At 46.6% G+C, this 27,340-nt stretch overlaps 1 protein-coding gene across 8 annotated transcripts in view; it reads left to right on the top strand.

The window, feature by feature from the left end:
• Positions 1 to 27,340, top strand: part of LOC127031580 (sodium- and chloride-dependent betaine transporter-like) — a 348,260-nt gene that overhangs the window by 35,980 nt on the left and 284,940 nt on the right. For 7 of the 8 annotated variants that reach the window (XR_007768566.1, XM_050918540.1, XM_050918567.1 and 4 more), the window contains 7 exons: positions 732 to 835; positions 1,751 to 1,875; positions 2,381 to 2,493; positions 3,436 to 3,573; positions 5,785 to 5,887; positions 14,773 to 14,873; positions 16,221 to 16,391. Coding sequence is in view for 6 of the 8 variants with exons in the window: in XM_050918540.1 (XP_050774497.1) it covers positions 732 to 835; positions 1,751 to 1,875; positions 2,381 to 2,493; positions 3,436 to 3,573; positions 5,785 to 5,887; positions 14,773 to 14,873; positions 16,221 to 16,391 (855 nt within the window). In the remaining 2 variants the exon portion in view is untranslated. Of the gene's footprint in view, positions 1 to 731; positions 836 to 1,750; positions 1,876 to 2,380; positions 2,494 to 3,435; positions 3,574 to 5,784; positions 5,888 to 14,772; positions 14,874 to 16,220; positions 16,392 to 17,130; positions 17,272 to 27,340 lie in introns of all 8 variants that reach the window. The other variant, XR_007768568.1, reaches the window with a different exon arrangement.

Below are 27,340 nucleotides of genomic sequence, written 5' to 3'. Positions count from 1 at the left end.
CACTTGGAAGCCTGCTGGGCACCATATAGGGGACAGCAAGGATAATGGACAAGGTGTTCCTTCCTGGCTGTTAACTTGCTACTAATATCCTTCCCTGGCTGTGTGGAAGATTCTGAGCACTGCAGCCCATCTTTTGTGGCTCTGTATACTAGCATACTAGCATCACACTGTGTGAGAGAAAGTGCTATCAATACAGTGGAGGAGGAGGCAGCAGCTGAAGGCTGAGATAAACAACAAACTCTGCTGCTCTCAATGGGTGCCAGGATGAGTTAATGAAAACCATGGTGATGATGAGATACTATGAACCCAACATCTCCTGGCTGCTCCCGTTGTCCTGATTTTCCTCCATCCTCACGTGTAGGGAATACGAGGCTGCGTGGTGTCATATAGAGGTTTTATTGGCACTTGTTTGGGATGATGTTGTGAGATACTCCTGGTTTTTTCACTACCAAGTGGCTGCGTGATCTCCAACCTGTGCTGGTACAGTCTTTATACCATGCCAGATCCCCATGCACCCTTCCTTTTCATGGTGGAATCTTCACTCCAGTCCCCCAAGTTGGGACAATCAATCCAGAGACATGTCACACCCTGTATGGATTCTTCCCTTCTCTGCCTGATGTGGATTTCTCCATGACTGACAAGCTGCTGCCCCAAAGTGTGTGTACCCTGACAGGACTTTACCATTTATTTCCTTAGCCATGGCTGGAAATCACTGTCCTTTTCTGTTCTAGGTGTGGATGGATGCAGGCACTCAGATCTTCTTCTCTTATGCTATCTGCCAGGGGTGCCTGACAGCTTTGGGCAGCTACAACAAGTACAATAACAACTGTTACAGGTAGGAGCAGCCTGTGCCTCTCTCTCTTTCTCACATCTGGCTGAGGGCCGTGTGGGCAGGTGAGCAGAATGTAGTTGGAGCTGTGGCACTCACTGCTTCGAAATCACACGTGGGGCCCATGTCATTTCATCCTATGTTCTTGGCAGCTCTTACAAGCTAAGCAGGGCTCAGCGACTGGGTAGGAGACTACCCAGGAAAACCCAGGGGCTACAAGAAATGCCTTTGGTGGCTCTGCTGGTGGCACTCTGCCACCTGGACAGGGAGAGGGGGCACGGGACTCCTGGAGGTGCCACTGTTGAGTTGATGTGGGTATTGTAAATGTTACCTGATATGGAAATAAGATTTAGTAATGCATGTGTCCAAATTCAGTTCATTTACCTGGGCCTGATCTCAGGGGAATTGGCCAGATTCACAGTGGTCTGTTCCCGTTTCCTCTCAGGCCTGATCCCCAGCCCATTCAAGTCAATGGGAGTCTTTCTACTGGTTTCAGAGGGCTTTGGATCAGGGCCCTTGTTGTTTAAGGATCCTTTTTCTTTCAATATTTGTTCCATTGCTCTACCCTCATATGATGATTCCTGTTGCCTCTCGTTGTGCCAAGTCCCTAGTGCCTTCACTGAGGCATCCTGCTTACAATATATGGCTGCAGCCTCTGGTCATTTTTATTGCCAAGTATAATTGTGTAGTTCTTGTGGTGCCAGGGGTCAAGGCTGTAGGCTGCCGAGTTTTGTTTTGGGCTGCTGGCCTCTGGAGGAGTCTCAGGCTAGTGTTAGTGTAAGCAAGTGCATGGATTCATGTCCCATTCAGAAAGCTGAGCACAAAGCAATTGCCCAGAGTGGTAAATTTGCAGAGGAAAACAATGTTCTCTCTCTCTCTCCCTCTTTCTCTCCCTCCATCCCTCTGGTTCTGCCCCAACAGGGACTGCTTCATGCTATGTTTCCTGAATAGTGCCACCAGTTTTGTGGCCGGCTTTGCTATCTTCTCTGTGCTGGGCTTCATGGCACAAGAACAGGGTGTGCCCATTTCAGAAGTGGCTGAGTCAGGTAGGTGCTTTCTAAATGTGGCAGGGCCAAAAGGAAAACTTAAAGCATGGGTGGACTTTTTAGGAACTGACACCTTTGAATATGAAGCCAGCCCATGAGGTTAACAGAGCTGCTACCTTGAACCAATGCTACATCCTCTGTAATTGCTCGTGTCCCCAGTCCAGTTGCCCAGAACAGCCTCTGCCTATTCTGTTGACTCAGAGGCCCTGTCGTCCAGAACCACTGCTTTATTCTCTGCTATCCTGATGCACTTAGTGCCACTGTCCAGAAGCAGAGCTGCATTCCCCCTTGTTTTGAAATCCCTGATTCTTCTTTCCAAAACCAGCCGCTCAGCCTATGTCAACAGTTATTATCCTGTGTGTCAGTGACCATTGCACAATACATTCTGTGAAGCGAGGTCTTGGCAGGCTAATTTTTTTAAACAGCAGCACATCAAACTGGTCTCTGAGTTGCTGGATCATGTTGTTGGGGAAACCTCATCCTTACTCAGCTATCTGATTGGCAGGTCCGGGCCTAGCATTCATTGCATATCCAAAGGCTGTAACGATGATGCCTGTGTCTCAGCTCTGGTCCTGCCTATTCTTTCTTATGCTGATCTTCCTGGGACTAGACAGCGAGGTACAGTAAATAACCCTCCTCTTTCCCTCAAACTCCAAGGTGTCTGTCACATGTTTGAGAGCCTCATGTAGATCATAACTCGTGGGGGGGAAATGGTGATGTGTCTCTCGGCCACCTGGAACACCTGTCACACATCCATGTTACTACTTCAGAATGATAATACTTAGAGCTGGCCAGTACATTCCAGCAGTCAGCTGGTGTTAGGTGTTACTCCTTATCAGTGACCTGCAGCACCTGTACCTTTCAGCATAAGTCTCAAACAATCCAGTGACAATCAGCAGCCACACTTCTTTGTCCTTGCCACCAAGTCTGCCCTTAGGGGCTAGCAGACATCCCTCATGAACCAAGCACTTTGACACAATATGTGTAGTAATCTCCTCTAAGTTCACTAGGACTCCCTTTGTATTGTGACATGCCCCATCTGCAACTGTAGTTTGATGGCAGCTCTGACTGTACTATGAGTGTTCTTGATTCCAGGTGTGACTTGTGACCCTCACTGTTTCCTGGCTCCAAAGTAGCTGCTTCCTGGCAGTAACTTCTTTTATACCACAGTGGTTCCTTGTGACACACAGTTTATTTCTTGATAATCCTTTGTGGTGACGTGCAATTCCCTTATTGTCTCCATGTTCCATGTGTCATATCTGTTGTACCTGAACATCCTCCCTTCTCCAGGTGCAAGGCTTGGGATAATCTCACTTAGTTCCAGATATGGTTCCAGTCACTCCTCTGGGGCGCTCAATTCCTGATGTTTCACCAGTGGTAACTCCACTTCCTCTGGGACTCTGATGCAGCTACACCTCCCTGTTTGCAAGCAGTTCATGCTTCAGGTGTAGGAAAGAGAGGAGAGAGACTAACTGAGTGGAAGAATGGACTTGGGAAAGAGGATGGGTAGGGAAAGAGAGACATTAGGTCCTTGGTTTCTTGACATGAATTCTTCTGCAGTTCGTCTGTGTTGAGAGCCTGGTGACGGCCATTGTCGACATGTACCCAAAAGTTCTCCAGAGGAAAGGGCACCGGGAGCTACTGATCCTGGCCATTGCAGTCACATGCTACCTGCTTGGGCTGATGCTAGTCACTGAGGTAAGAAGGGAAGTACATGGTGGGGGAGAGGGATATGGACTTGTTTGGAGCAGTATTATCTGCAGCAAGTTTGTATCTCACACTGTTAGTTATTCTCTCTCTCTCTTTAGCTTAGTTTATTAGCTGCTGCATATCAGAACCAGTAGTTCTTCTTTCTTATATAGTGCCAGGTGAGATGTTGTCATACTGTATAGCTGAGCCTTCCTCTGGGGTATGCCTCAGAGAGAACCTAGCACAGGAGTCAGCAACCTTTCAGCAGTGGTGTGCCGAGTCTACATTTATTCACTGTAACTTAAGGTTTTGCAGGCCAGTGATACAATTTAACCTTTTTAGAAGGTCTCGTTCTATAATATACAGCTAAACTATTGTTGTATGTAAAGTAAATAAGATTTTTAAAATGTTTAAGAAGCTTCATTTAAAATTAAATTAAAATGCAGAGCCCCCCAGGCCGGTGGCCAGGACCCTGGCAGTGTGAGTGCCACTGAAAATCAGCTTGCGTGCCACCTTTGGCACATGCACCATAGGTTGCCTACTCCTGAACCTAGCACCAGGAAAGGACCACCTGAAAGGAACTTTCTGTCCAAACTCCAGTCCTGATGGCTCTCAGGTCAAAAGTAGAGGAGCTACATGTGAGATGCGAATGCTGCCAGTCTTTGCCATGGTGAAGGCCTTCCAAGGGAAGGCACAGTTGGCTGGCTGTCATCCGTGGAAAACAGGACTAGGGGTATGAATGCTGTTGATAGCAGGTCCTAGACTAAGTTAGATCAGTGGCTCTCAACTTTTCCAGACTACTGTACCCTTTTCAGAAGTCTGATTTGTCTTGTGTACCCCGAAGTTTCACCTCACTTAAAAACTGCTTGCTTACAAAATCAGACATAAAAATAGACAAGTGTCACAGCATGCTGTTACTGAAAAATGGATTATGTTCTTATTCTTACCATATAATTATAAAATAAATCAGTTGGAATATAAATACTATACTTACTTTTCAGTGTATCGTATATAGAGCAGTATAAACAAGTCATTGTAAGACATTTTAGTTTGTACTGACTTCACCAGTGCTATTTATTTAGCCTGTTGTAAAACTAGGCAAATATCAAGATGAGTTGATGTACCTCCTGGAAAACCTTGGAGTATCCCCAAGGTATGTGTACTCCTGGTTGAGAACCACTGATTTAGAGGAAAGAAGTCATTGATAGCTGTTCCCCACACTCTGGAGCAGGATCTTGCTATATGATACAACCCTTAACCTCTCTTAGTTGGCATTCCTGCAGTCATCTGAAAAGTCAGAAGTCCTTGCTGAGATTTTACTTGGGAGAATTCCTGCAGAAGGCAGTAGGAGTTTTGCCTGAGTAAGGACTGGGTGAAAACTGCATCAGGACTTCAGGACCTATCTAACTTCCCTGGGGCTTTTACACATTGCCCATCACTGTGGGATAATCTAAACATTGCACGAAGCCGGCTCAGTGTTTGGTGGGATTAACAGGAAAGCTTTTCTTCTGTCTCAGGGCCATTCAAGAGGTTGAATAATTTTCCAATGTATCTGCTCCACCTTTTTCTTTTCTTGGAGGTGCTATTTGCTTGTCAAGACAAGTTGTGAGAACACAAGCGAGAATCAGATTGTACAAATAGCTCTCCTGAGAGTAGAACAAATGTTCAGTCCATTGTACTGTCATTGCACAACAGAGAGCCAAAGGCCGTTGCCCCCATAGGGCTTCCAACTATGCTTGGGACCCTTGCAACATGTAAAGATGGGCTTGAACTAGAAACCCAGCATCTAAACATACTGAACTTCTGGGTAGTTCACACCTGGATCCAAACTTTACGGTTTGTGCCCAAAGCTCAACATAGCCAGGGACCACATTCAGAAACAGTGCTAGAAACTTGCCGGGGAGAATGGTTTATAGAAGCATTTAAAAAAACCCAATCCCCTGGTCTCTGTGGACACTGAAATAATGCTATGAAATGATTGTGAAACATCATCCTGGCCCCATGCCTGATCATTTTAGTGCAAGGTGGTACCTAGTATAATTTCCTAGTGTGGACAGGCCTAGAGAGAGATCCCTCCTCCTATGCCCCTTTGCTCTGTGTGCAGTTCCCCCCTCTCTCAGCCTTGTTTTTGTATTTGTCCAAATTCCAGCTGAGCCATTTTCTCTTGCACATACCCTTTTGCTGAGCCCTCTATGTCTCCCCTTTCTCTGCTTGACACAGGGTGGAATGTACGTCTTCCAGCTGTTTGATTATTATGCTGCCAGTGGTACATGCCTACTGTTCCTGGCCATCTTTGAAGCCATCTGTGTTGGCTGGGTGTATGGTAAGTGGAACACAAGGACCCAGGCTGCTATGGGAGGGATGGGAATAGCCATGTCAGCCCCAGGGAAAAGCAGGAGTGCCTGTGCTTCTGATTTAATCTGTTCACCCACGGGATTCCTCAGTCCCCATACACTGTGTGGGAATGATTCTTATCTCTGCTTTGAAAAGGATTTTCCCAGGAACAGAAGTGAATTCAGTGTTCCTGCTCATTGAGGCAGAGGTTCTGTCTCCCACACACTGTGCTGTTCTGTCAGTGGACCTCTAGCCCTTTCTGGCTGACACAGACTATGCTCATTTAGAGCAGAAGAGGATTCTCCACGTAGGAGAGGCACTGGCTGCTGTTTTATGGCTGACCTGTCATGTGATCTCCCTCTGTCTTTCTGTTAATTTATTCCTGACAATTTATGTAATCTGAAATTCCATATACATACAAACTGTGAATTAGCATGCATAACACTCATTTGCATAGTGTCTGGCCACAGTTACAAATGAAGTTAAAGGTCTGATTTAGTGTCCAGTGAAATCAATAGCAAAACTGCCAAAGACTTCAAGAGGAGCAAGGTTGGACCCCAAAAGCTTGTGCCTGCTCCCTCTGTGTGTGCATGTGTCTGTATGAGAGAGATTTATACAAATGCAAAAAACAGAGCGTGGATTCATTGCAGGACCACCCAAAATACTGCCTTAGGGCATCACTTCACCTCGTATGTGCCCTGGTTATCTAAAACAGTCCTCATGGTTTCAATCTCAGGTCTGATGCAGCGAGAGGACTGTATGTGAGCGCTCTTCTGGAGCAGTTAATCCTGGTGTGTACGCTGTTGTTTGGAGAATGCTCCCTGCAGCATGTTATTGTGGCATCAGCCTTCAAATCCAGAGCGCTGAAAACGTATCAACTTATCCTACACTTGGTTTTCAGAGCTGGGAAAAAATTACATTAGTGCTTCCCCTTTGGCAAATGCCATCAGTGGGTTTGACGCAGCCTGGTCTGTTTACAGGACTAAAGCTGTGCACCAGAAATCTGAAATCCTTGTAACAATGTCTTGCTGACAGGCAGGAGGAAGCTACCTAGTGGTGGATGGCATCATAAGTGCTGGCAATAGCAGGGCTAGCTCTAACTTTTTTGGTGCCCCAAGCAAAAAAAAAAAAGCACCGCTCCGCTGTAACAACCCCCCCGAGTGCTGTGCTGCCCCACCGAAACAACTCCCCCCGAGCGCCGCCCTGCCCCGCCAAGACAACCCATCCCGAGCACTGCCCCTCCACGCTGCAACAACCCCCCAAGAGCTGCCCTGCCGAAACAACTCCCCCGAGCGCCGTGCCACCCAGCCCAAACAACCCCCCCGAGCACCGTCCCTCCGCACTGTGACAACTCCCCCCAGTGCTGCCCTGCCAAAACAACCATCCCAAGCGCCACCCCACCCCGCCAAAACAACGCCCCAGTACCACCCCGCTGAAACAACCCCCTCAACGCCGCCTCGCCCCTCCGAAACAACCTCCCCGAGTGCTGCACCGCCCCCCCTGAGCGCTGCATCGCCCTGCTAAAACAAACAACCCCCAAGCGTTGCCTGGCTGTAACAACCAAACAAACAAAAACCCTCAAGTGCCGCCCTGCCACCTGAAGATTGGCTGCCCCTTACAAGGTGTCGCCCCAAGCACGTGCTTGGTCGGCTGGTGTCTGGAGCCCGCCCTGGGCAATAGGGAAGTTTGGAATGTGTGTTTGTGTTAGCGCCACAGCTGCAATACTTTGCAGTGTAAGCCAGAGAATTGGTGCTGCCAACCTATAGGCAGGAGAAAACCCTTAACTGACATTAGTCACTTTTTTTTTAACTAATTCCCCCATTTTTTTCCTACTGACTCCATTTCAACACTCTTAGAAATGAAGCCAGCAAGTGCAAATTAGAGTAAAGCCATTACAATCACAAGATGTATTGTCCTGGCCTGACCTATGAGGAAATGTTAAAAAAACAAAACAAAACTGAGCATGTTTAGTCTTAAGAAAAGAAGATGGGGCGGGGAAGGCTGAGAACAGTCTTCTTATATATTAAGGGCTGTTCTAAAGAAGTTGGGGATCAATTGTTCTCCAGGTCCACTGAAGGTCGGACAAGATGTAATTGGCTTAATGTAAAATAAGGGAGATTTAGGTTAGTTATGAGGAAATACTGTCTAACTATAAATAGTAGTTGAGCACTGGAACAGGCTTCCAAGGAAGGTTGTGGAATCCCCATCACTGGAGGTTTTTAAGAACAGGTTAGACAAACATCTGTCAGGGATGGTCTAGGTTCACTTGTCCCTGTGTCTGAGCAGGGGCTGGACTTGATGTCCTCTTGAGGTCTCTTCCCACCTCACATATCTATGATTCTATGAATAAGCATGCATGCTAACACTCAGCAGGATAGTGTCTCCCAACAGGGCTGGCCTTCTTCTTTGTTCCCAGCTGCTAAGAGTGCACTGACTTCATTGCTAGTAATTCTTTTCTACATGAGCAACTATTTTAAGCAAGCTGGCTAGATCAAAGCTAGTGCGGGTTTGCCTACACGTGCTGCAGTCACATCTCCCGAGTGCAGTGTAGACAGACCCTTAGGGCCTCATTCTCCTTTCAGGGAGTGGTAACATTTGATGCTGGCTTTGCGCTCACTTTGCAGAGGGATAAATAATATACAAGATTCAGGGCAATGGGAAATCAGGCCTGCACTTTACTGAGACTTTCTCCGCAGCCGGATCCTCTTCCTGGGGTGCCTGATACTGGAGCTTCCTCTAGTTGATCTCTTTACAGGGAGTTCAAGAACAGTGCTTGTTCTATCCCTCGTGAGAACTTTCAGGGTGTCTGTTATGGAGTCTTATCTCACTGGAGCAGGCTCCTCTGAGCTGGTTCCTTGCAAGGGTTCAGAAACAGGGCTTTCTCCCACCCATGGCAGAAGTTGCTAACTCCTTACTCTAGTCCAGTGGACAGGGCCAGGTTGACTAGTATTGGCAGCATGCCATATAGTATTGTTGGGTGACGCAGGATAAGCCTTCACTGCAGAGTCAACTTAAGTTATCTACACTCAAGTTACTCCTCTCGAGTTAGCCTCGCTGGAGTGAGAGCAGCCCAGTTGAGATATAACACTTGAGATTGAAACAACCTTGGTGCTGCACTCACTTGTGTGTGAGACTAAGACTTCTAGGGCCATATCCCAGAGTTCTTAGCACTTCAGGAAGCTGATCCATTCAGAATTCTTTCTCAGGGAACTGTAGGAGAACATGTCTGTCCTGTCTAGGCACATGGGAGGAATTGTGGAAGGCAACTGAGAACTCAAATGGAGCTAGCCTGCATTCACGCTGCAGAGTTGGGCTCCCTTGAGTTTTAGCTTGTACCCCCTGATGGCCTAGCCCACTTGAGTTAAAAGCACTACCACAGTTGACTTAAGGGGTTTTGTGTGTGGATGGGACTCAAGTTAGCGGCAACATTCGAGTTATAACTTGAGTGAAACTTTGCAATGAAGATAAGCCCATAATCAGTTCCTGCAGAAATTAAGCTCTTTTGGAGGGGTGGGTGGGGAGGAGAAGAGATTTCTAGCTCCTATGATTGTGGAGAGAACCTTCCAAAGGGAAGCTGAGGCAGCACTGTCAGATTGAGTTTGGAGAGAGAGAAGCCATTGTTTCTCTATTGTGACTGCACCCGGGATACCTTACACTGCTCCTTTGGCAAGCAGTGTAGCCAGCCACTGGAGGATTCCACCTGCATAGGAGAACCTCAGGAGGGGATAGTTACTGTAGTGGCTTTATGCCAACCCCTCTCCCCGTAGTCTGTGCAGGAGCTAAGGCTGGAGGAAGGGAGCATAGCTCCAGTGACCACTGGCTGCCACAACACCCCCTTGGGACCAGGACCGGTGCAACCATTTAGGCGGACTAGCAGTTGCCTAGGGTGCCGAGACTTGAGGGCGCCAAAAAGCACCCCCAAAATTTTTTTTAAATGGTTGAGCAGCTGCTGCTGCTGGGACAGAGAGGGAGTCTGAGCTGCCGGCGGTAGCCGGCAGCCCAGGGTGTCCCCTGGGTCAGGGCGCCTCCGCGGCAGCCCGCAGTCCAGGGTATCCCCCGGGTCAGGGCGCCTCTGCGGCAGCCCGCAGTCCAGGGTGTCCCCTGGGTCAGGGCGCCTCTGCAGCAGCCGGCAGTCCAGGGTGTCCCCTGGGTCAGGGCGCCTCCGCGGCAGCCCGCAGTCCAGGGTATCCCCCGGGTCAGGGCGCCTCTGCGGCAGCCCGCAGTCCAGGGTGTCCCCTGGGTCAGGGCGCCTCTGCAGCAGCCGGCAGTCCAGGGTGTTCCCTGGGTCAGGGCGCCTCCGCGGCAGCTGGCAGCCCAGGGTGTCCCCTGGGTCAGTGCGCCGCCCTGGCAGCTGGCAGCCCAGGGGCGGGGGTCCCCTGGCCCAGGGAAACCCCGGGGTGCCGGCTGCCATGGAGGCGCACTGACCCTGGGTCAGGGCACCGCTGCGGCAGCCAGCAGTCCAGGATGTCCGGAGGGGGCAGCAGGCAGCTCCTGTGGAGCTGCCGCAGTCGTGCCTGCGGACGGTCGGTTGCTCGCGCGGCTCCGGTGGACCTCCCGCAGACACAACTGCGGCAGATCCGCCAGAGCCGCGGGACCAGCACGCAGGGCGGCGAAATTGCCATCCGCCTAGGGCGCTCAAAACTCTAGCGCCGGTCCTGCTTGGGACCATTAGCAGTCAGCGTCTAGTAGAGAATACACCAGACTTGTTTAATTTATGCCAGGAACAGGCAATGTGTTTGCACAGTCTAGGACTGAGGAGCTCAAAGGGGCAGTTCTGTGCCCTATCCCCAGCTGCACCAAGCCCGTCAAGAGGCGTGAGAGTTCCTCCTGCCTCACTGGGGTGCTGTGTTTCAGGAGCTCTGCTGTCATTGTGATTGTAAACTCGTAGGGCAGGGACTCGGTGTCTTCCTGTGAGTTTGTGCAATACCCAGCAGAATGGGGCCCTGATCCTGATTGGATGCTACAGCAATGTAATTAACACATAAGAATGAATTACACTTTTTTTTTTTTTTTGGCCCTCCTCCCATCTTCAGCGTGGATTCCTGGACAACTAATCTTTGCCGTTGCCTCTTCTCTTTCATAACATGATCCTTGGCTGGTGCCCTTTCCTTCCCCTCTCATGCCTCCACTCACTCTTCTGCTTTCCTGTCCCTTCTGCAGCTTCAGCCTGATGAACAGGTACTTGTGCCTTCCCTGCCATCCAATGAATGAGTTGCTTACAGGGCTCTTCTGCCTCTGTGCCAGACTGCCATATTTTAGCTTCTCTCTGGTTATGCTTTGCAAACTCATGTCTTTAATGCCTCCTCATCAGTCTGCCTCTATTACGGGCAAGGTGAAGGCCTCTGGGGACTTTATCCTGGTCTAAATATTGCCACATAAGGTTTGCATTGGAGATTGCCAGTGTCTTTCCATTTGTTCACCTCCGATGAATTCTCTTTGCTCGTGCCTTGTGCTGGTTTCCAGTTCTCCCACCCCATGACACAGCTCACTCTTGCCCATGACTATAGCATTTTCATGGTCAGTAAGCTGTCCCTTGGTTTCTTCCCCTCACACATGCACCAGCACTATCTCTCTGCTTCCTTCTTCATCACTTTCCTTAGAGCCCATGTTTCTGTTCCATGGAAGGTTAAGTGTCAACCTGATCTTTTCAAACAGAGAGGCCTCTTACTCTTTGTGATGTTGTTCAGCTTCCCCAGCGGCTTCTTGTCCATCCTAGAGTCTTCTGCTCAGCTCTTGCTTCTGCTTTGGAATAACAGGGACTGGTTATCTGAGGCAAGCATCCACTTTAACAGCTTTCCTGGCCACTGTGATCTACTCTTGTTCTACATTTGCATGTGACATTTCAGAGCTATGTCTGTGCCTACTGTGCAGATTGCTTATAATTTATTCTGCAGATTCCCAAGTCCCAGTAGCTCACACTTCTACTCCCCTGCTCCCCTTTATTCCATCCTGAACTGAAATGACTTTGGGCCACTTTTGAAATGAGCCAACACCATGGCTGATGAGTTCCAGTGTAGACAAGTGCAAAGAAATGCATATTGAGAGGAATAATTTAAAATACACACATGCACTGATGGCTTCTGAATTTGTTTCATCCTCTCAGAAAAGAGATCCAGGCATCACTATGGTCATGTCAGTGAAGATGTCTGCTCAGTGTGTGGTGCTAGTTGAAGATCTGATTGAGGCTGCATTAAGAAAAGAGAGAATAAAACAGACAACACTGCTGTTTAGTGGATAGCTCAGAGACCTGAGAGTCTGAAGAACTTGGGTCAGATCCTCAACTGGAGCTATGTCAGTGTGCACCAGCTAAGGATGTGGGCCATGGTTTCCATTCTGGGCTTTCTTATTGCTTAGCTGGGCAGATCTTGGACAAGTTATTTGGCCTCTCTGTGCCTCAGCTTGCTCCTCAGTAGAATAGGGAAAATAATATCTACTTTTGTAAAGTGCTTTGAGATCCTCAAATGAAAGGTTCTATAGGACTGCAAATTATGATTATGCTATAGTTGAATTCTGCTTTCAGCTTTGGTGAGTTCATCTGAAATTAGAGAAAGAAGGGCAATCGAACTGAGGATGGTAGTTACTGTATAAGTAGACCAGTTGCACCTTTTAATCTTTTCTCATAATACAAGAACAAGGGGAGACAGAGAGCAACAAATGTAAAATGGATTGAAGAAAATCTTTTTTTCCCTCATGCACTGTATAATTAACCTGAGGAACTCACCATTGCTGGATAATCTTGAGAAAACCAAAATTTAATAACTTCAAAAATGGATTAGATACATTTGAACTTGAACAGCATCTGTGGTTCTTATAGGCTAGATAAAACATTATAAAGGCTCTGCATCCTGATGCTTCAGGGCATAAACAGATCACCAGCTGGGTTCAGAAAGAAATTTCCCCTCTGGGTATAGATTTGCAAAATTAGGGGAACTGTCAATGGGGTTTTTATGTCTTCTAAAACATCCAACATGGGTCACTTACAGAGGAGATATTAGGGCTCATGAACTGTTGCGTTGTTCCAGTATGGCAACTCTTAGGATGCGCAGGATAAAAGCAGACATGTCTGTTCCTTCCAGCAAAGATCGCTCTGGGGAGATCTTTAAGGCATTCCCTCCCATAATGCATATAATCCTTCCAAATCTGTAGTGGGGAGAAAGGGCAACACATGCTGTGCCTCCAGCTTCTTCTTACCTAGAAAGCAATGGTGACTGCATGAAGTGATAATTTCTTCAGCCTGATTACTTTGTCATTTGCTTGTGAAAGGTAGATCATGCAAACCTCGTGTTCAAGGGCACGCTGAATCCATTCATGTCAGGTCCCACCGTGTTCCACTACATCATCCACTGCTTGCAATGGGCGCGCTGGAACCACAGAAAATGGTGTTTATCTGGAACACATTTGGAAAAGGAAACATTAATGATACTACTACTAAATATAATTAGTAGAATATGGATTCCTGTGCAGAGGTGTCTTCTGTGTTCTCCTTACTATTGTTTGGTATATTTGCTTTTGAAAAAGAGCTCTTTCCCCAGTCATCCAGGATTTCCCTTCCACCTGATCCTGTAGAGAAATCCAAGATGAAAGTTTTTCTTCACACAATGCACAACATGTGGAACTCTTTGTCAGAAGATGTTGTGAAGGCCAAGACTATAACAGAGTTAAAAAAGAACTAGATAAATTCATGGATGATAAGTCTATCAATGGCTATTAGCCAGGATGTGCAGGGATGGTGTCCCTAGCCTCTGTTTGCCAGAAGCTGGGAATGGGTGATGGGATGGATCCACTTGATGATTACCTGTTCTGTTCATTCCCTCTGGGTCACATGGCATTGGTCACTGTCAGAAGACAGGATACTGGGCTAGATGGACCTTTGGTCTGACCCAGTATGGTTGTTCTTATGTTATGTTCATGATACTCTATTGACTTCAGCAGATTTACATCAGGGATGAATTTGCCCATGCTGTATTTAACATCACAATGTGTTCCTGTGGAAAGATTGTGCAATGTCACACAGACTATTCCATGGGCCCGTTTGAACCTGGAAAGTGATATCAGTAAAGCTGGTCCAAAAAATGCTTTTTCCCCCGTATGGAAAATTTCAACTTTTCAGGAGAAAAAAGAAACCCACCACACTGAATATTTCTGGCCAAAGTCAGAAATTCAGAAATGCTGCCTCATGGAAGTTTTCTGGTGCCTTATGTCCAAATTCCTCTAGGGGTGGACAGGGCTCCCTGGCCAGACTATATATCCCTTGATATGCCCCCAATCTCCCGTGTTTACTGAGCCACTGCAGTGCATCATGGGAATCACATGGATGTGGTGCACCATGGAAGATGTAATGCAGCTGGGGAACCCAGCCACAGAGAATGAGGGCATGAGCCCTCCACTTCAACTCCCATTATGCACCATGTCAACATTTGCAAATGGATTTTTTTTTTTATTTCAGCAAAAAGCTTTGATTTCCAAGTTTTCAGATTTTAAACAAAAAAAGGTCAAAATTTTCTATGGAAAGTTGATGGAAGATGTTGCTTTGTCAAAAAACCAGTTTGCCTTAAAAAAACCATTTTGAGGGAAAATATTGGACCAGCCCTAGATATCAGCTAGGACAATTAAGCTGAAAGCCCCAGATGTATCCATCTGGTTACTAGGGCAGAATATTCTTCAGAGAGCTCCTCCACCCACAGCTACACAGTTAATCTAACAGAACTGTCTCTTGTTGACCTACGGGGCACATTACAAAGCCTATGTATACCCACAGGTTTATTCCGGTGCAGGGCGGGGGGGAGACTTGGCATGAGTAATTTCTGAAGAACAAAAATTCTCACCCTCCCCCTTTACCTCTCTCTTTCTTTGTCCCTTCCTCTGGTGGTCAAGGTGCGGACCGTTTCTATGACAACATCGAGGACATGATTGGTTATCGGCCGTGGCCACTGGTTAAGATGTGTTGGCAGGTTGTCACCCCTGGTGTTTGCCTGGTAAGTACAAACTATGGTGAGGCATGTTTGTACAGGGATCCTAAAATCTGAGTGAAGAAGAGAATTTGAGAGGGGCACTAGTGTTTCATAGAATTGCTGTGGAGGAGCAGTAGCTTCTCCATAGTTGAAACTGGAATCAATTTCCATTGTAAAGCCTTCTCTTAGGTCTGGAAATTTCATTTAGCCTGAAAATTGGCATATTTATTCTGCAGGCAAAAGAGAATGTATCTGCAAAGCCTGAAGGGAATTGATCAAATCATTTTTGAATTTCAGCCAGTAAAGAATTACCCTTGTTCTGAAATGTTCTCTTCTGTCTACATTTCTGTGACTCTCGCTAGTTCAAAAACATCTTGTTCCTGCCCGTTGCTTTCCGTAAAGTCAAATCACCTTGAAAATGCACCCACCAACTATGTTTGAAGAAAACTGTTTGTATTTAAGGAAAGATATTAACTATTTTTGTCTCGTGCCCAGTTCTGTTTCCATTGATTTCAGCAGATGGTATGGGCCTAATCCTGCTCCCGTGACCGTCATGACATTTGTTTGCCATTGACCTCAATGGGATCAGGATCAGGCACTACGGCCAAAATCTTCAACAGCTTGGATAGGCACAAATAGCTTTTGCAGCTGCCACCTGAGGGCTCCAATGGGAGTTGAAGACAATCAGGGAGTTTTCAGAGCTGCTGCTTGGTCATGCATGAGTTGCTGAGAGCTCAGTGGTTTGAGTGCTCTATAGGGCTGGGTGCAGGCTGAGAGAGCATCTTTCAATGAATATTTTCAGAGAGGGCCTTGGCTGCCCCAGGGCTGTTCTCAGAGCTGAAAAGTCAGTCCTGTCAGAGGCATGACTAAGCCAGGAGTCACCAGAGAAGGTGCCCAAATTGACTACAGAGAGCTTACAAATAAGGACCTTCCTCTTACATATACGTTGGAGAGAGAGAGAATTTCCTGGAGGTTTAGAGGATCCATGTTGGAGAGGGCAAGGCGAGGTAAGGATCTGGGTAGGGGCTGGAAAGGTGGGGGATAGGAGATAGAAGAGCACTGAGACTCACATCCTAAAAGTTCAGGGGAGGGGAGAGGTTGGTGAATGGAAAACAGCACAGGAGGGAGGGAAAATTCCAAAATCAAAAAATATTTCAAAACTCAGTTAAGGCTGGTAAGTAACAGCAGTGTACATACCCATCACAATATTTCCAACTCCCAAACACTTAAGAACAAGGATATAACTAAGTGAGGAGATCACAAACCTTCTACTGCTTATACATCCCTTGTCAGGAACTGTCTCTTACCATCTGTTTCTGATTCACCATGCACCCACCTGCTATTCTGACTTTTATGTTCTTCATTCCTCAGGCGACCTTCCTATTTTCACTGATCAAGTACACCCCCCTCAAATACAACAACTGGTACATGTACCCTCTGTGGGGTTACACTCTGGGCTGGTTGATGGCTCTCTCTTCCATGATCTGCATTCCACTCTACATCATTTTCATTCTGCTGAAAACCAGGGGATCACTAAAGAAGGTAAAAGAAGGTCTAGAACTTCTAGGTCCCAAATTCAAATCCAGCCCAGGGCATCAGTGACTGAAAACTGTGTGAGTGCTTCCCATTGGCTTGTGTGAAATGAACAGATGGTCTCCATCCAGTACAATAGAACCTCAGAGTTACGAACCCTTGGGAATGGAGGTTGTTTGTAACTCTGAAACGTTCATAACTCTGAACAAAACATTATGGTTGTTCTTTCAAAAGATTAGAATTGAACATTGACTTAATACAGCTTTGAAACTTTTCTGTGCAGAAGAAGGATGCTGCTTTTCCTTTATTTTTTTAGTAGTTTACATTTAGCACAGAACTGCACTGTATTTGGGTTTTGGTTTTTTTGTCTCTGCTGATGCCTGGTTGCATACTTCCTGTTCCAAATGAGGTGTGTGGTTGATTGGTCAGTTCATAACTCTGATGTCCACAACGCTGAGGTTCTACTATACTAGGACGAAATTATCTCGGCAACTGGCCCTAATTGAACCTCTTGTTGAGAGGCTTAGAAGAGAGGCCACGGAGGAATAGAGGTGTGGGGAATAAAGTAGCCTCCTGCTCCCAGAGGTGGTCACTGTGGATCACATTTGAGACACATGAGTGGGACAGTGGGGATGAAGATAGTCCTTATGCTGCCCATTCTGTCCTTAATCTGTGGCACTGTCAGTACAGCAGTTTTCACGATCGTGAATGTCATTCAAACAATTCAATGCATAGCATTCCTTTAAAGGGCTAGACATGGAGGAGGGCCTGGTTCACTGAGGCCTGGCACCGTGTTCGTTGGTTACATCTGTGTAAAGTGGGCAAGTGACCAGGGGCTACTAACAGGGAGTTCTCCAGGTGAAGGAGGAGCAAATACAGCACCCTTGGAGTAAGTGACTGTCTGTAGTGTGTGTTTGTTTGTGTTTGGGGGTTACTCGCTGTGTGCAGAGCTTGTGTTTGTCCATTTGTTTGTTTGTTTGTTTGAAAGACCGTGTGCTGTGGCTGGCAGTGGGAAGCTGTGAGCTTCAAAGAAAGGTTTGAAAGCTAGAAGACTGTTAATTGGCTGAGCCTTAGTTAGTGGGTGGGGCTATCAAGCAGGCCAGGGCTTCATAAAGCAGTGCGCAAGCGACCAGGGGCTGGTAACAGGGAGTTTTGCAAGGGAGTGGGAAGGGGGCAAGGGCCCCTTGCTGTTTTTCTTAAAACTATAACCTAAACTACATTCAAAACTTCTTGATTTTAAACAAAACCCTTTCATTAACTAGGAGACCATGCAGGCAGAAGCCCAGCAGCAGAGGGAGGGCTATCCAGTTTATTGTGCTGAGTGCAGCATGTAGGATTACATGCCCTGTGAGCAGGTGGCATATATGTGCATTCGGTGCAAGGAGCTCCTGGCCCGCAGAGACCATGTACAGGCTTTGGAGGCCAGGGTGGTGGAACTGGAGGAGCTAAGGGAGGCAGAGAGGTATGTTGACGAGGCTTTCCGGGACACTGTAGAATTGTCCCACCTCTGCTCAGACAGCCCTTGCGCTGTTGAGGCGGACGAAAGGTCCAGGGAAGCAAAGCAGTCAACGGGAGCAGAGGGAAACCTTCCCATAGTTGGGACCCTCCTTCCAGATGGTGCTGGAGTTGCCTCTTACACTGAGGTTATCCCTTCGGGGGAGTGAACTCCAGTCACTAGGCAAAAACAGGTGTTAGTAGTGGGAGATTCGATCATTAGAAACATAGGTAGCTGGGTTTGTGATGACCGGGAGAATCGTATGGTGACTTGCCTGCCTGGTGCGAAGGTTGCGGATCTCTCAAGGCATCTAGACAGACTTATGTGTAGTGCTGGGGAGGAGCCGGTGGTCGTGGTACATGTAGGTACCAATGACATAGGTAAGGGTAGGAGAGATGTCTTGGAGGCCAAATTTAGACTGCTAGGGAAGAGACTGAATCCAAGACCTCTATGGTGGCATTCTCAGAAATGCTCCCAGTTCCACGCGCAGAGCCAGGTAGGCAGGCAGAGCTTCATAGTCTCAATGCATAGATGAGATGATGGTGTAGAGAGGAGGGGTTTAGATTCATTAGGAACTGGGGAATCTTTTGGGATAGAGGGAGCCTATACAGGAAGGATGGGCTCCACCTAAACCAAAGTGGAACCAGACTGCTGGCACTAAACATTAAAAAGGTTGCAGAGCAGTTTTTAAACTAGGAGATGGGGGAAAGCCGACTGCTGCAGAGGAGCATGTGCATTGGACAGAGACTTCTCTTAGAGGAGAGTCTATTGATAGAGATTCTCTGAGTTATAGTCAGGAGCAGAGAATGGAAGAGGATAATGTAAGGGCAGATCAGATGAGAAACATTCACATAAAAAAGATTCTGACACATCAGAAAAGGGCAGAATAATAAACAGTGACAAGTTTTTAAAGAGCTTGTACACAAATGCTAGAAGTCTAAATAATAAGATGAGTGAACTAGAGTGCCTCGTGATAAAGGAGGATATTGATATAATAGGCATCACAAAAACCTGGTGGACTGAGGACAATCAATGGGACACAATCATTCCGAGGTACAAAATATATCGGAAGGACAGAACAGGTCATGTGGGGGGAGGGAGTGGCACTATATGTGAAAGAAAATGGAGAATCAAATGAAGTAAAAATCTTAAGTGAATCCACATGTTCCAATGAATCTCTATGGATAGTAATTTCATGCTCTAATAAGAATATAACATTAGAGATCTATTATCGACCACCTGACCAGGACAGTGATAATGATGATGAAATGCTAAGGGAAATTAGAGAGGCTATCAAAATTAAGAACTCAACAATAGTGGAGGATTTCAATTATCCCCATATTGACTGGGAACATGTCACCTCGGGATGAAATGCAGTGACAAAATTTCTCGATACTTTAAATGACTGCTTCTTGGAGCAGCTGGTACGGGAACCCACAGGGAGAGAGACAACTCTAGATTTAGTCCTGAGTGGAGAGCAGGAGCTAGTCCAAGAGGTAACTATAACAGGACCGCTTGGAAATAGTGACCATAGTATAATAACATTTAACATCCCTGTGGTGGGAACAACATCTCAACGACCTAACACTGTGGCATTTAATTTCAAAAAGGGGAACTACGCAAAAATGAGGAGGTTAACTGAACAGAAATTAAAATGTACAGTGACTAAAGTGAAATCTCTGCAAGCTGCATGGGTGCTTTTTAAAGACACCATAATAGAGGCCCAACTTCAATGTATACCCCAAATTAAGAAACACAGTAAAAGAACTAAAAAAGAGCCACCATGGCTTAATAATCATGTAAAAGAAGCAGTGAGAGATAAAAAGACTTCCTTTAAAAAGTGGATAAATAGTGAGGTAAATAGAAAGGCGCATAAACACTGGCAAATTAAATGTAAAAGTGTAATAAGAAAAGTCAAAGAGGAGTTTAAAAAACAGCTGGTCAAAAACTCCAAAGGTAATAACAAAATGTTTTTTAAGTACATCAGAATCAGTAAGCCTGCTAAACAACCAGTGGGGCCCCTCAATGATCGAGATACAAAAGGAGAGCTTAAAGACGATAAAGTCATTGTGGAGAAACTAAATGGATTCTTTGCTCCAGTCTTCACAGCTGAGGATGTTAGGGAGATTTCCAAAGCTGAGCCAGCTTTTGTAGGTGACAAATCTGAGGAACTGTCACAGATTGAAGTGTTACTAGACGAGGTTTTGGAATTAATTGATAAACTTAACATTAACAAATCACCAGGACCGGATGGCATTCACCCAAGAGTTCTGAAAGAACTCAAAAGTGAAGTTGCGGAACTATTAACTAGGGTTTGTAACCTGTCCTTTAAATCGGCCTCTGTACCCAATAACTGGAAGATAGCTAATATAATGCCAATATTTAAAAAGGGCTCTAGAGGTGATCCCGGCAATTACAGACCAGTAAGTCTAACATCAGTACCGGGCAAATTAGTCGAAACAATAGTAAAGAATAAAATTGTCAGACACCTAGAAGAACATAAATTGTTGGGCAAAAGTCAACATGGTTTCTATAAAGGGAAATCATGTCTTACTAATCTATTAGAGTTCTTTGAAGGGGTCAAAAAACATGTGGACAAGGGGGATCTGGTGGACATAGTGAACTTAGATTTCCAGAAAGCCTCTGACAAGGTCCCTCACCAAAGGCTCTTACGTAAATTAAGTTGTCATGGGATAAGAGGGAAGATCCTTTCATGGATTGAGAGCTGGTTAAAAGACAGGGAACAAACAGTAAATTAATGGTAAATTCTCAGAATGGAGAGGGGTAACTTGTGGTGTTCCCCAAGGGTCAGTCCTAGGACCAATCCTATTCAACTTATTCATAAATGATCTGGAGAAAGGGGTAAACAGTGAGATGGCGAAGTTTGCAGATGATACTAAACTGTCCAAGACAGTTAAGACCGAGGCAGACTGTGACGAACTTCAAAAAGATCTCACAAAACTAAGTGATTGGGCAACAAAATGGCAAATGAAATTTAATGTGAATAAATGTAAAGTAATTCACATTGGAAAAAATAACCCCAACTATACATACAATATGATGGGGGCTAATTTAGCTACAACAAATCAGGAAAAAGATCTTGGCGTCATCGTGGATAGTTCTCTGAAGATGTCCACACAGTGTGCAGAAGCCGTCAAAAAAGCAAACAGGATATTAGGAATCATTAAAAAGGGGATAGAGAATAAGAAGGAGAATATATTATTGCCCTTATATAAATTGATGGCATGCCCACATCATGAAGACTGCGTACAGATGTGGTCTCCTCATCTCAAAAAAGATATACTAGAAAAGGTTTAGAAAAGGGCAACTAAAATGATTAGGGGTTTGGAGAGGGTCCCATATGAGGAGAGATTAAAGAGGCTAGGTCTCTTCAACTTGGAAAAGAGGTGACTAAGGGGGATATGATAGAGGTATATAAAATCATGAGTAATGTGGAGAAAGTAGATAAGGAAAAGTTATTTACTTATTCCCATAATACAAGAACTAGGGGTCACAAAATGAAATTAATAGGCAGCAGGTTTAAAAGAAAGTTCTTCACACAGCGCACAGTCAACTTGTGGAACTCTTTGCCTGAAGGGGTTGTGAAGGCTAGGACTATAACAGCGTTTAAAAGAGAACTGGGTAAATTCATGGTGGTTAAGTCCATTAATGGCTATTAGCCAAGATGGGCAAGGAATGGTGTCCCTAGACTCTGTTTGTCAGAGGGTGGAGATGGATGTCAGGAGAGAGATCACTTGATCATTACCTGTTAGGTTCACTCCCTCTGGGGCACCTGGCATTGGCCACTGTCAGTAGACAGGATACTGGGCTAGATGGACCTTTGGTCTGACCCAGTACGGCCGTTCTTATGTTCTTAAGTTAGAATGGGAGCAATTTGCAGTAGTGTAAAATGATGACCTGAGATTCAGGGAAATGGAGAATCTGGCCCAAACTGTTTGGAATTGCTTCAAAAAGAATATAGTGAATCAATGGGGTGACCATGTCTCCTGTCATCTACCTCTCCTCTATAGGCACGTGACCATATCTGTCAGTTCTTTCCAATGCATCCTTTTTCCTGTCAGCCCTTTGATTCTCTAGCTGAGTGTTGTGATGTGATGAGAATGGAAGGAGCTGTTTAAGAGAAGGCTCTCTCTGCAATATCATTTGAGACCATGAAAGGGTAGGGAAGAGGCCAGTGTAGATGAATGGAGGGATTTGGAAGGAGTGCAGAGAGAAACCAGAATTGTGCATTTGGCTGGAACAAGTCCCTGGAGAGTTTTAAAAAGAAAGAGGAACATTTTGGACTGGATGCTTGAGAAAATGGGGAAGCAGCAGAGTCATTTTAAGCTGTGGCTGAAGGTGATGTGTTGAGATTTTGTGGGACGAAGGTACTTTCATTTGGTGGCTGTCAGTTTATGAGAGCCCAAATCCTGAAGCCCTTACTCAGGCAAAACTCCCAGTGACTTCATTGGAAGATATGCCTGTATAAGGAGTTATGAATCCATGGTCAATGGCTGATACACAAAACAGTGGTCAGGATCGCCTCTCACAGGATGGTGCTCAGAGGAGGACATCTCAGTGAGGACCTCCTTGGCTAAGTCCTCCCCTGATCATTCCGTCTGGGTGGCCTGGCATTTGCCTACTGCAGAATGACCTGCAGCAGCCGTTGCTACACTGGGAAGGTTCTCGCGAATTTGCTCAGCTCCCAGGGGACCAACAAGCACCTTGGCCTTCCTGGAGCGGGCCAGATCTGCAGTTCTATGTGTAACCGATATGCATGGCTATGATGATGAAAGGCAACTGTAATGCTGACTTAACTGGCTAGTGGAGTATTCCCCCAGTGTGGCACAGAACTGTCATAGTAGCATCTATCTCTACCTCTCCCACTCCCTGGTGCAGAGAGTGTCGATGGAAAAGGGAGTTTGACTGAGGCAACTCTATACTCCGTCAATGCCTGGCTCCCAGAAAGGCCCCCTGAGGACACAGGCTTCTGGGCTTAATTTCCACTGGGGATCAGCTGCCTCCAGGATCAGGGGGAGTGAAGGTGCATAAAGCACTCTCCTGAGTTGTGCCAGTGCAAGTTCTAGATCAGACAGTGGCTTTTTACCTCTGATCTCCCCCTTACTCCTTACCAGTGTCTCCCCTGGCCAAGGCTACCCCAGATAACTCTTCACAAGGTGTATTACCAAACCCTGCCCTGGGCTAGGCAATCTCACCAGGGTCAGTATGGGCAGGACATATGACTTGCTCTCAGTCTATACAAAGCTGCCTTTTCTCTGCCCAGTCCCCTATTCTTCCATCAAAGGGATCCTGAACCTGTGGAGAGCCTTATGCAAGGTTCTAAGATGTCTGTGTGTGGGGGAAGGGGGAGGAATGGGGCCATGGAGGTGGCCACCTCCATTCCAAGGCCCACACACACACTGGGTTACTTCCTTGTGTAGACCTGGGGAAGCACAATCTCTCCCCATTTGTCCCAGTTTGAATGACAGCACAGGCTGATGGAAACGTAAATAAATTGGGGAGGATGGAATGCAACTCTGGGGAGCTGGGGGGAGTTATTCAGATCTCGCTCCATGAGATGAGTGGAGAGGAGAACCCTGCAGTACTATTGCATCAGGGAAAAAACTGGGCTCAGAACGTCCTTTCCAGCTCCATCACCTCAGGGAAGGTGAATCCGTGCCCATGAGGCTCTTATTTCCTGGCTAGGAACTCTAACTTAATTAGAAGTGACAGGCTGTGTGGCAGTGCTGATTAATGCCCACCTCAGGTGCCTAATGAGTTGCAAGGCAAAGCCCCATTCAGAGGAGAGGGGGAGAAAAGCCTTGAGCAAATGGGGAAGGGAGGAAGGCAGAGAAGACAGTCAAGGAATGCAGCCTCTGGGTTGGAAACAGCACTGGGAGTCAGGAGACCTGCCTTCTAGTATTGACTACATCTGTGCTCTTAGGCAAGTGACTTGGCCTTACTGGCCCTCTCTGCACAGGGGAAAAGGTGCTTTTATCAGCTGGACCAGCTTTATGCAGTTGGAAAGGTCCTTAACACCTAGGCCTAGCCTACACTGATTTTGTAGGCAGTATTGCTATTTTGGTTAAGGTGGTTGTTTTTAACTGGAATGGTTATACTGGTACAACCCTTAATGTGGATGCAGTTATATTGGTATAAAGGTGCCTTTTGTGGGTATACCTTAATCCCTTTCCCACACTGGAATAAGCTAGACTGGTATAAGCACTTTTATACTAGTGGAACTGTTCTTAGCTTTTAGCTGTGGAATCTCCTGAGCCTAGTGACGCATGAGGCAACCCATTTTCCCCACTGCCATCTGTCCAGAGCAAGATGTTTGTAGTCTCCATGATGGCAACATCATTTTCAGGCATCCTGCAATAAGTCATTCATTGTCCTCCATGCCTTCATTTTCCCCAGGAAGAATTCAATTTAAGACATACCTTTTGCTTATGCCACGGGGTTACCTGATAGTATGGCCAAACCACCGTAGCTGTCTTTGTCTGATCACAAAGGTCCTGGTGGATTCTCCATCATTGACAATTTTTAATTCAAGATTGGATGTTTTTCTAAAATATAAGTTCTATGGCCTGTGTTATACAGGAAGTCAGATTAGATGATCACAATATCTCTTCTGCCCTTGGCATCTATGAATCACTGAATCCTCAGTCTGCTGACCCATGTGATGCAACACTTCCATATTGATTACATGATCTTTCTAGTATCAGAGGGGTAGCCGTGTTAGTCTGGATCTGTAAAAGCAGCAAAGAATCCTGTGGCACCTTATAGACTAACAGACGTTTTGGAGCATGAGCTTTCGTGGGTGAATACCCACTTCTTCAGATGCATCTGAAGAAGTGGGTATTCACCCACGAAAGCTCATGCTCCAAAACGTCTGTTAGTCTATAAGGTGCCACAGGATTCTTTGCTGCTTTTACATGATCTTTCTAGTGAGTTCCTTAAATTCTTTTTAACCAATGCTTGTGGAGTGTTTTCAGCATCCTCTTGTGTACTTCTGTCATCTGCCATGTTTCTGGGCGCACAATAGAACTGTATAATCTCATTTGTGTGTGTAGATATGTCTTACTCTTCCAGATGTTTGACACATGGGAAAATGATCCACTGACTTTGCCGATTCTTTCTTCACATCTTTAGTGAGATGGCCATTAGCAGATATTGTACTTCCAAAATAGATTAAGTCATTAACTCTTTTGTACTCTTCTCCATCCATCACACATCTGCCCGTGTTGATAGCATTCTCTCCTATCTCCATGATTTTGGTCTTCAGTATACAGATACAAAGTCCCACTTTGGCTGCTTCTGCTTTTAGTTTCATAAAGAGTCCTTTCATTCCATCCCGGTTGGTATCCAGCATGACTATATTGTCTTCAAAATCTAAGTCTTGCAACCTATTTCTTGCCTGAACAATACCAGTGTTCTCGACATTAGCTGTCAGTCTTATCATCACAAAGTCTGTGACAATATAGAAGACAAGTGGAGAAAATATGCAACCTTGCCTTATGCCAGTAACGCTCTTAAACCATTCTGTGTCTCTACTTTTGGTCCTGATGCAACCTCGTCATACAAACTTTTATCAGATTAACAGTCTTTGCTGGAATTTCATAGTGTTTCAAGATCTTCCTGAGGGCATCTCTGTGCATGCTATCAAATACCTTCATAAAATCAAGGATGTTAAAACTATATTCTTCTGGTATTCTAAGCCTTTCTCATTGAGTCTTCTCAAGGTAAAAATCTGTTCCGAACATGACCTACCAGATTGAAATCCAGCCTGTTCTTCCCTGAGTACTTTATCAATAGCAGTTTTCATCCCATTAAAAATGATAATACAAAACACTTTCCCAGGTACAGCTAGGAGTATCACCCTTCTCTAGTTATCACAAATAAGCTGTTCTACCTTTTCAGGGATTTTTGCAGATAACACCTCTTCTCCAATCTTTGGACAGGTGTCCCGTCTCCAGACCACTCCAACTGCCTGCACGTGTAATTCACCATCATTTCCTCCCCAGCATTTAACATTTCAGCATTTGTTTTATCCTAGCCTGGTGCTTTAACACTCTTCAGCTGATTTATAGCCTTAGTTCCTTCCTCCAAGGAGATTATTTGTAATGGTATAGATAAGACCGCTATGTCTTCACATTTCTCAGTATGTGTTAATGGTTCTGGCTGGTGTAGCACAGCCTGGAAATGTACCATCCAATGGGCACTCTGTCCATCCTTTGTGGTTGAAATCGTACAATCTTGAGCTTTTCTACACAATTCTACAAAGGTTAGAGCATTGTGATGTCAATTGTTTAGATACTAGAGAAAGCTTTTTAGAGTCCTCTCTCCTATGTGCCTCCACGGTGTCTCTTGCTTTATTTTCCATCCATTCTCTAAGATCTCTTCTGACTAATCTTTTACCTTCCTTGTCTCTGTCTGCATGTTCTTGATGCAGACTTAGGCGGCAGGTTATATGGGCTCCAGGTGCCCCAGCACCAGGAATATTCAGGGCTGGGGGCTGTGCTCCACCAATATCTGGAGCCGGATTTTTCCCCTGGCCCTGCCTGGAGCGGGCACTGCCCCCTGCCGCCACCACCACTACTCCCCGCCCCAGAGCATCCCTCCTCCCACCCAGTAGCGTAGTGGCCGGGGGGAAGCCGCCGCTCCCCTCTGAGCACATTTCCAAAATCAACGTCTTTCCTGGCAGCCAGCCCTTGAGTCCGGAGCCAGGTTTTGCGTGTGGCCGCCAGCTGGCTCTCCGCTCTGCACCACCCTCCTGCATCCCCAGCCCTGCTCGCTGGCTCCCGGGCTGCAGGCAGCGTGGACTGGTTGCCGGGCTCCCCGGGGGTGAGGAGGAGGAGGAGGCGCCTGCCGGCTCCCTGGGAGGGGTGGGCTCTGCTGGGGGGGAAGGGGCGGCAGTGCAGCCTCCCCAGTGCAGCAGGGGGGTTGGTCCCAGGCAGCCCTGTGCAGAGCAAGGCGGCTGAGCGCGGCAGGGAAGGGGGCTCTGAAGCCCAGCTGGTGCCGGTGGAGAAGGAAGGAAAAGGGGGGGAAAGGGATGTTTTTTTTCTTGTGATCTCTCTTCAGCGGAGGGGGCTGAGGGAGCAGCAGGACCAGGAGGCAAAGGAGCGACTTTGGGTTATTGCCCCCCCACACACACACACACTGTACTTAGCCCCCCCCCCTCCCCAGCCTCCCATTGTGCACCCGGGGCTGTGAAACTGTGCTTAGTGCAGCTTGTGGAGGAAGGGGGAGGGGGGGGAAAGGTGCTTTAAGGTGCCAGTTTTGTCTCCTCAGTCTCACTGCTGACTAGCTGCAGACCCAGTGCTCAGACCTCAGCGATGTTCTCAGAGACTGGACAGTGCTCTATACGGGTTTTCAAGTGCCTGCTAAATGCTTCAGCAATGCCACCTTTTCACTTCGCTATCTCCTGAATAGTGATGACTAGGGGCGGGGGGGTGGGTGGGGC

Source organism: Gopherus flavomarginatus, chromosome 1 (genome assembly GCF_025201925.1).
Source record: "Gopherus flavomarginatus isolate rGopFla2 chromosome 1, rGopFla2.mat.asm, whole genome shotgun sequence".
NCBI lineage: Eukaryota > Metazoa > Chordata > Testudines > Testudinidae > Gopherus > Gopherus flavomarginatus.
The sequence above is the reverse complement of the archived record's forward strand: the minus strand, read 5'-3'. Positions and strand labels throughout refer to the sequence as shown.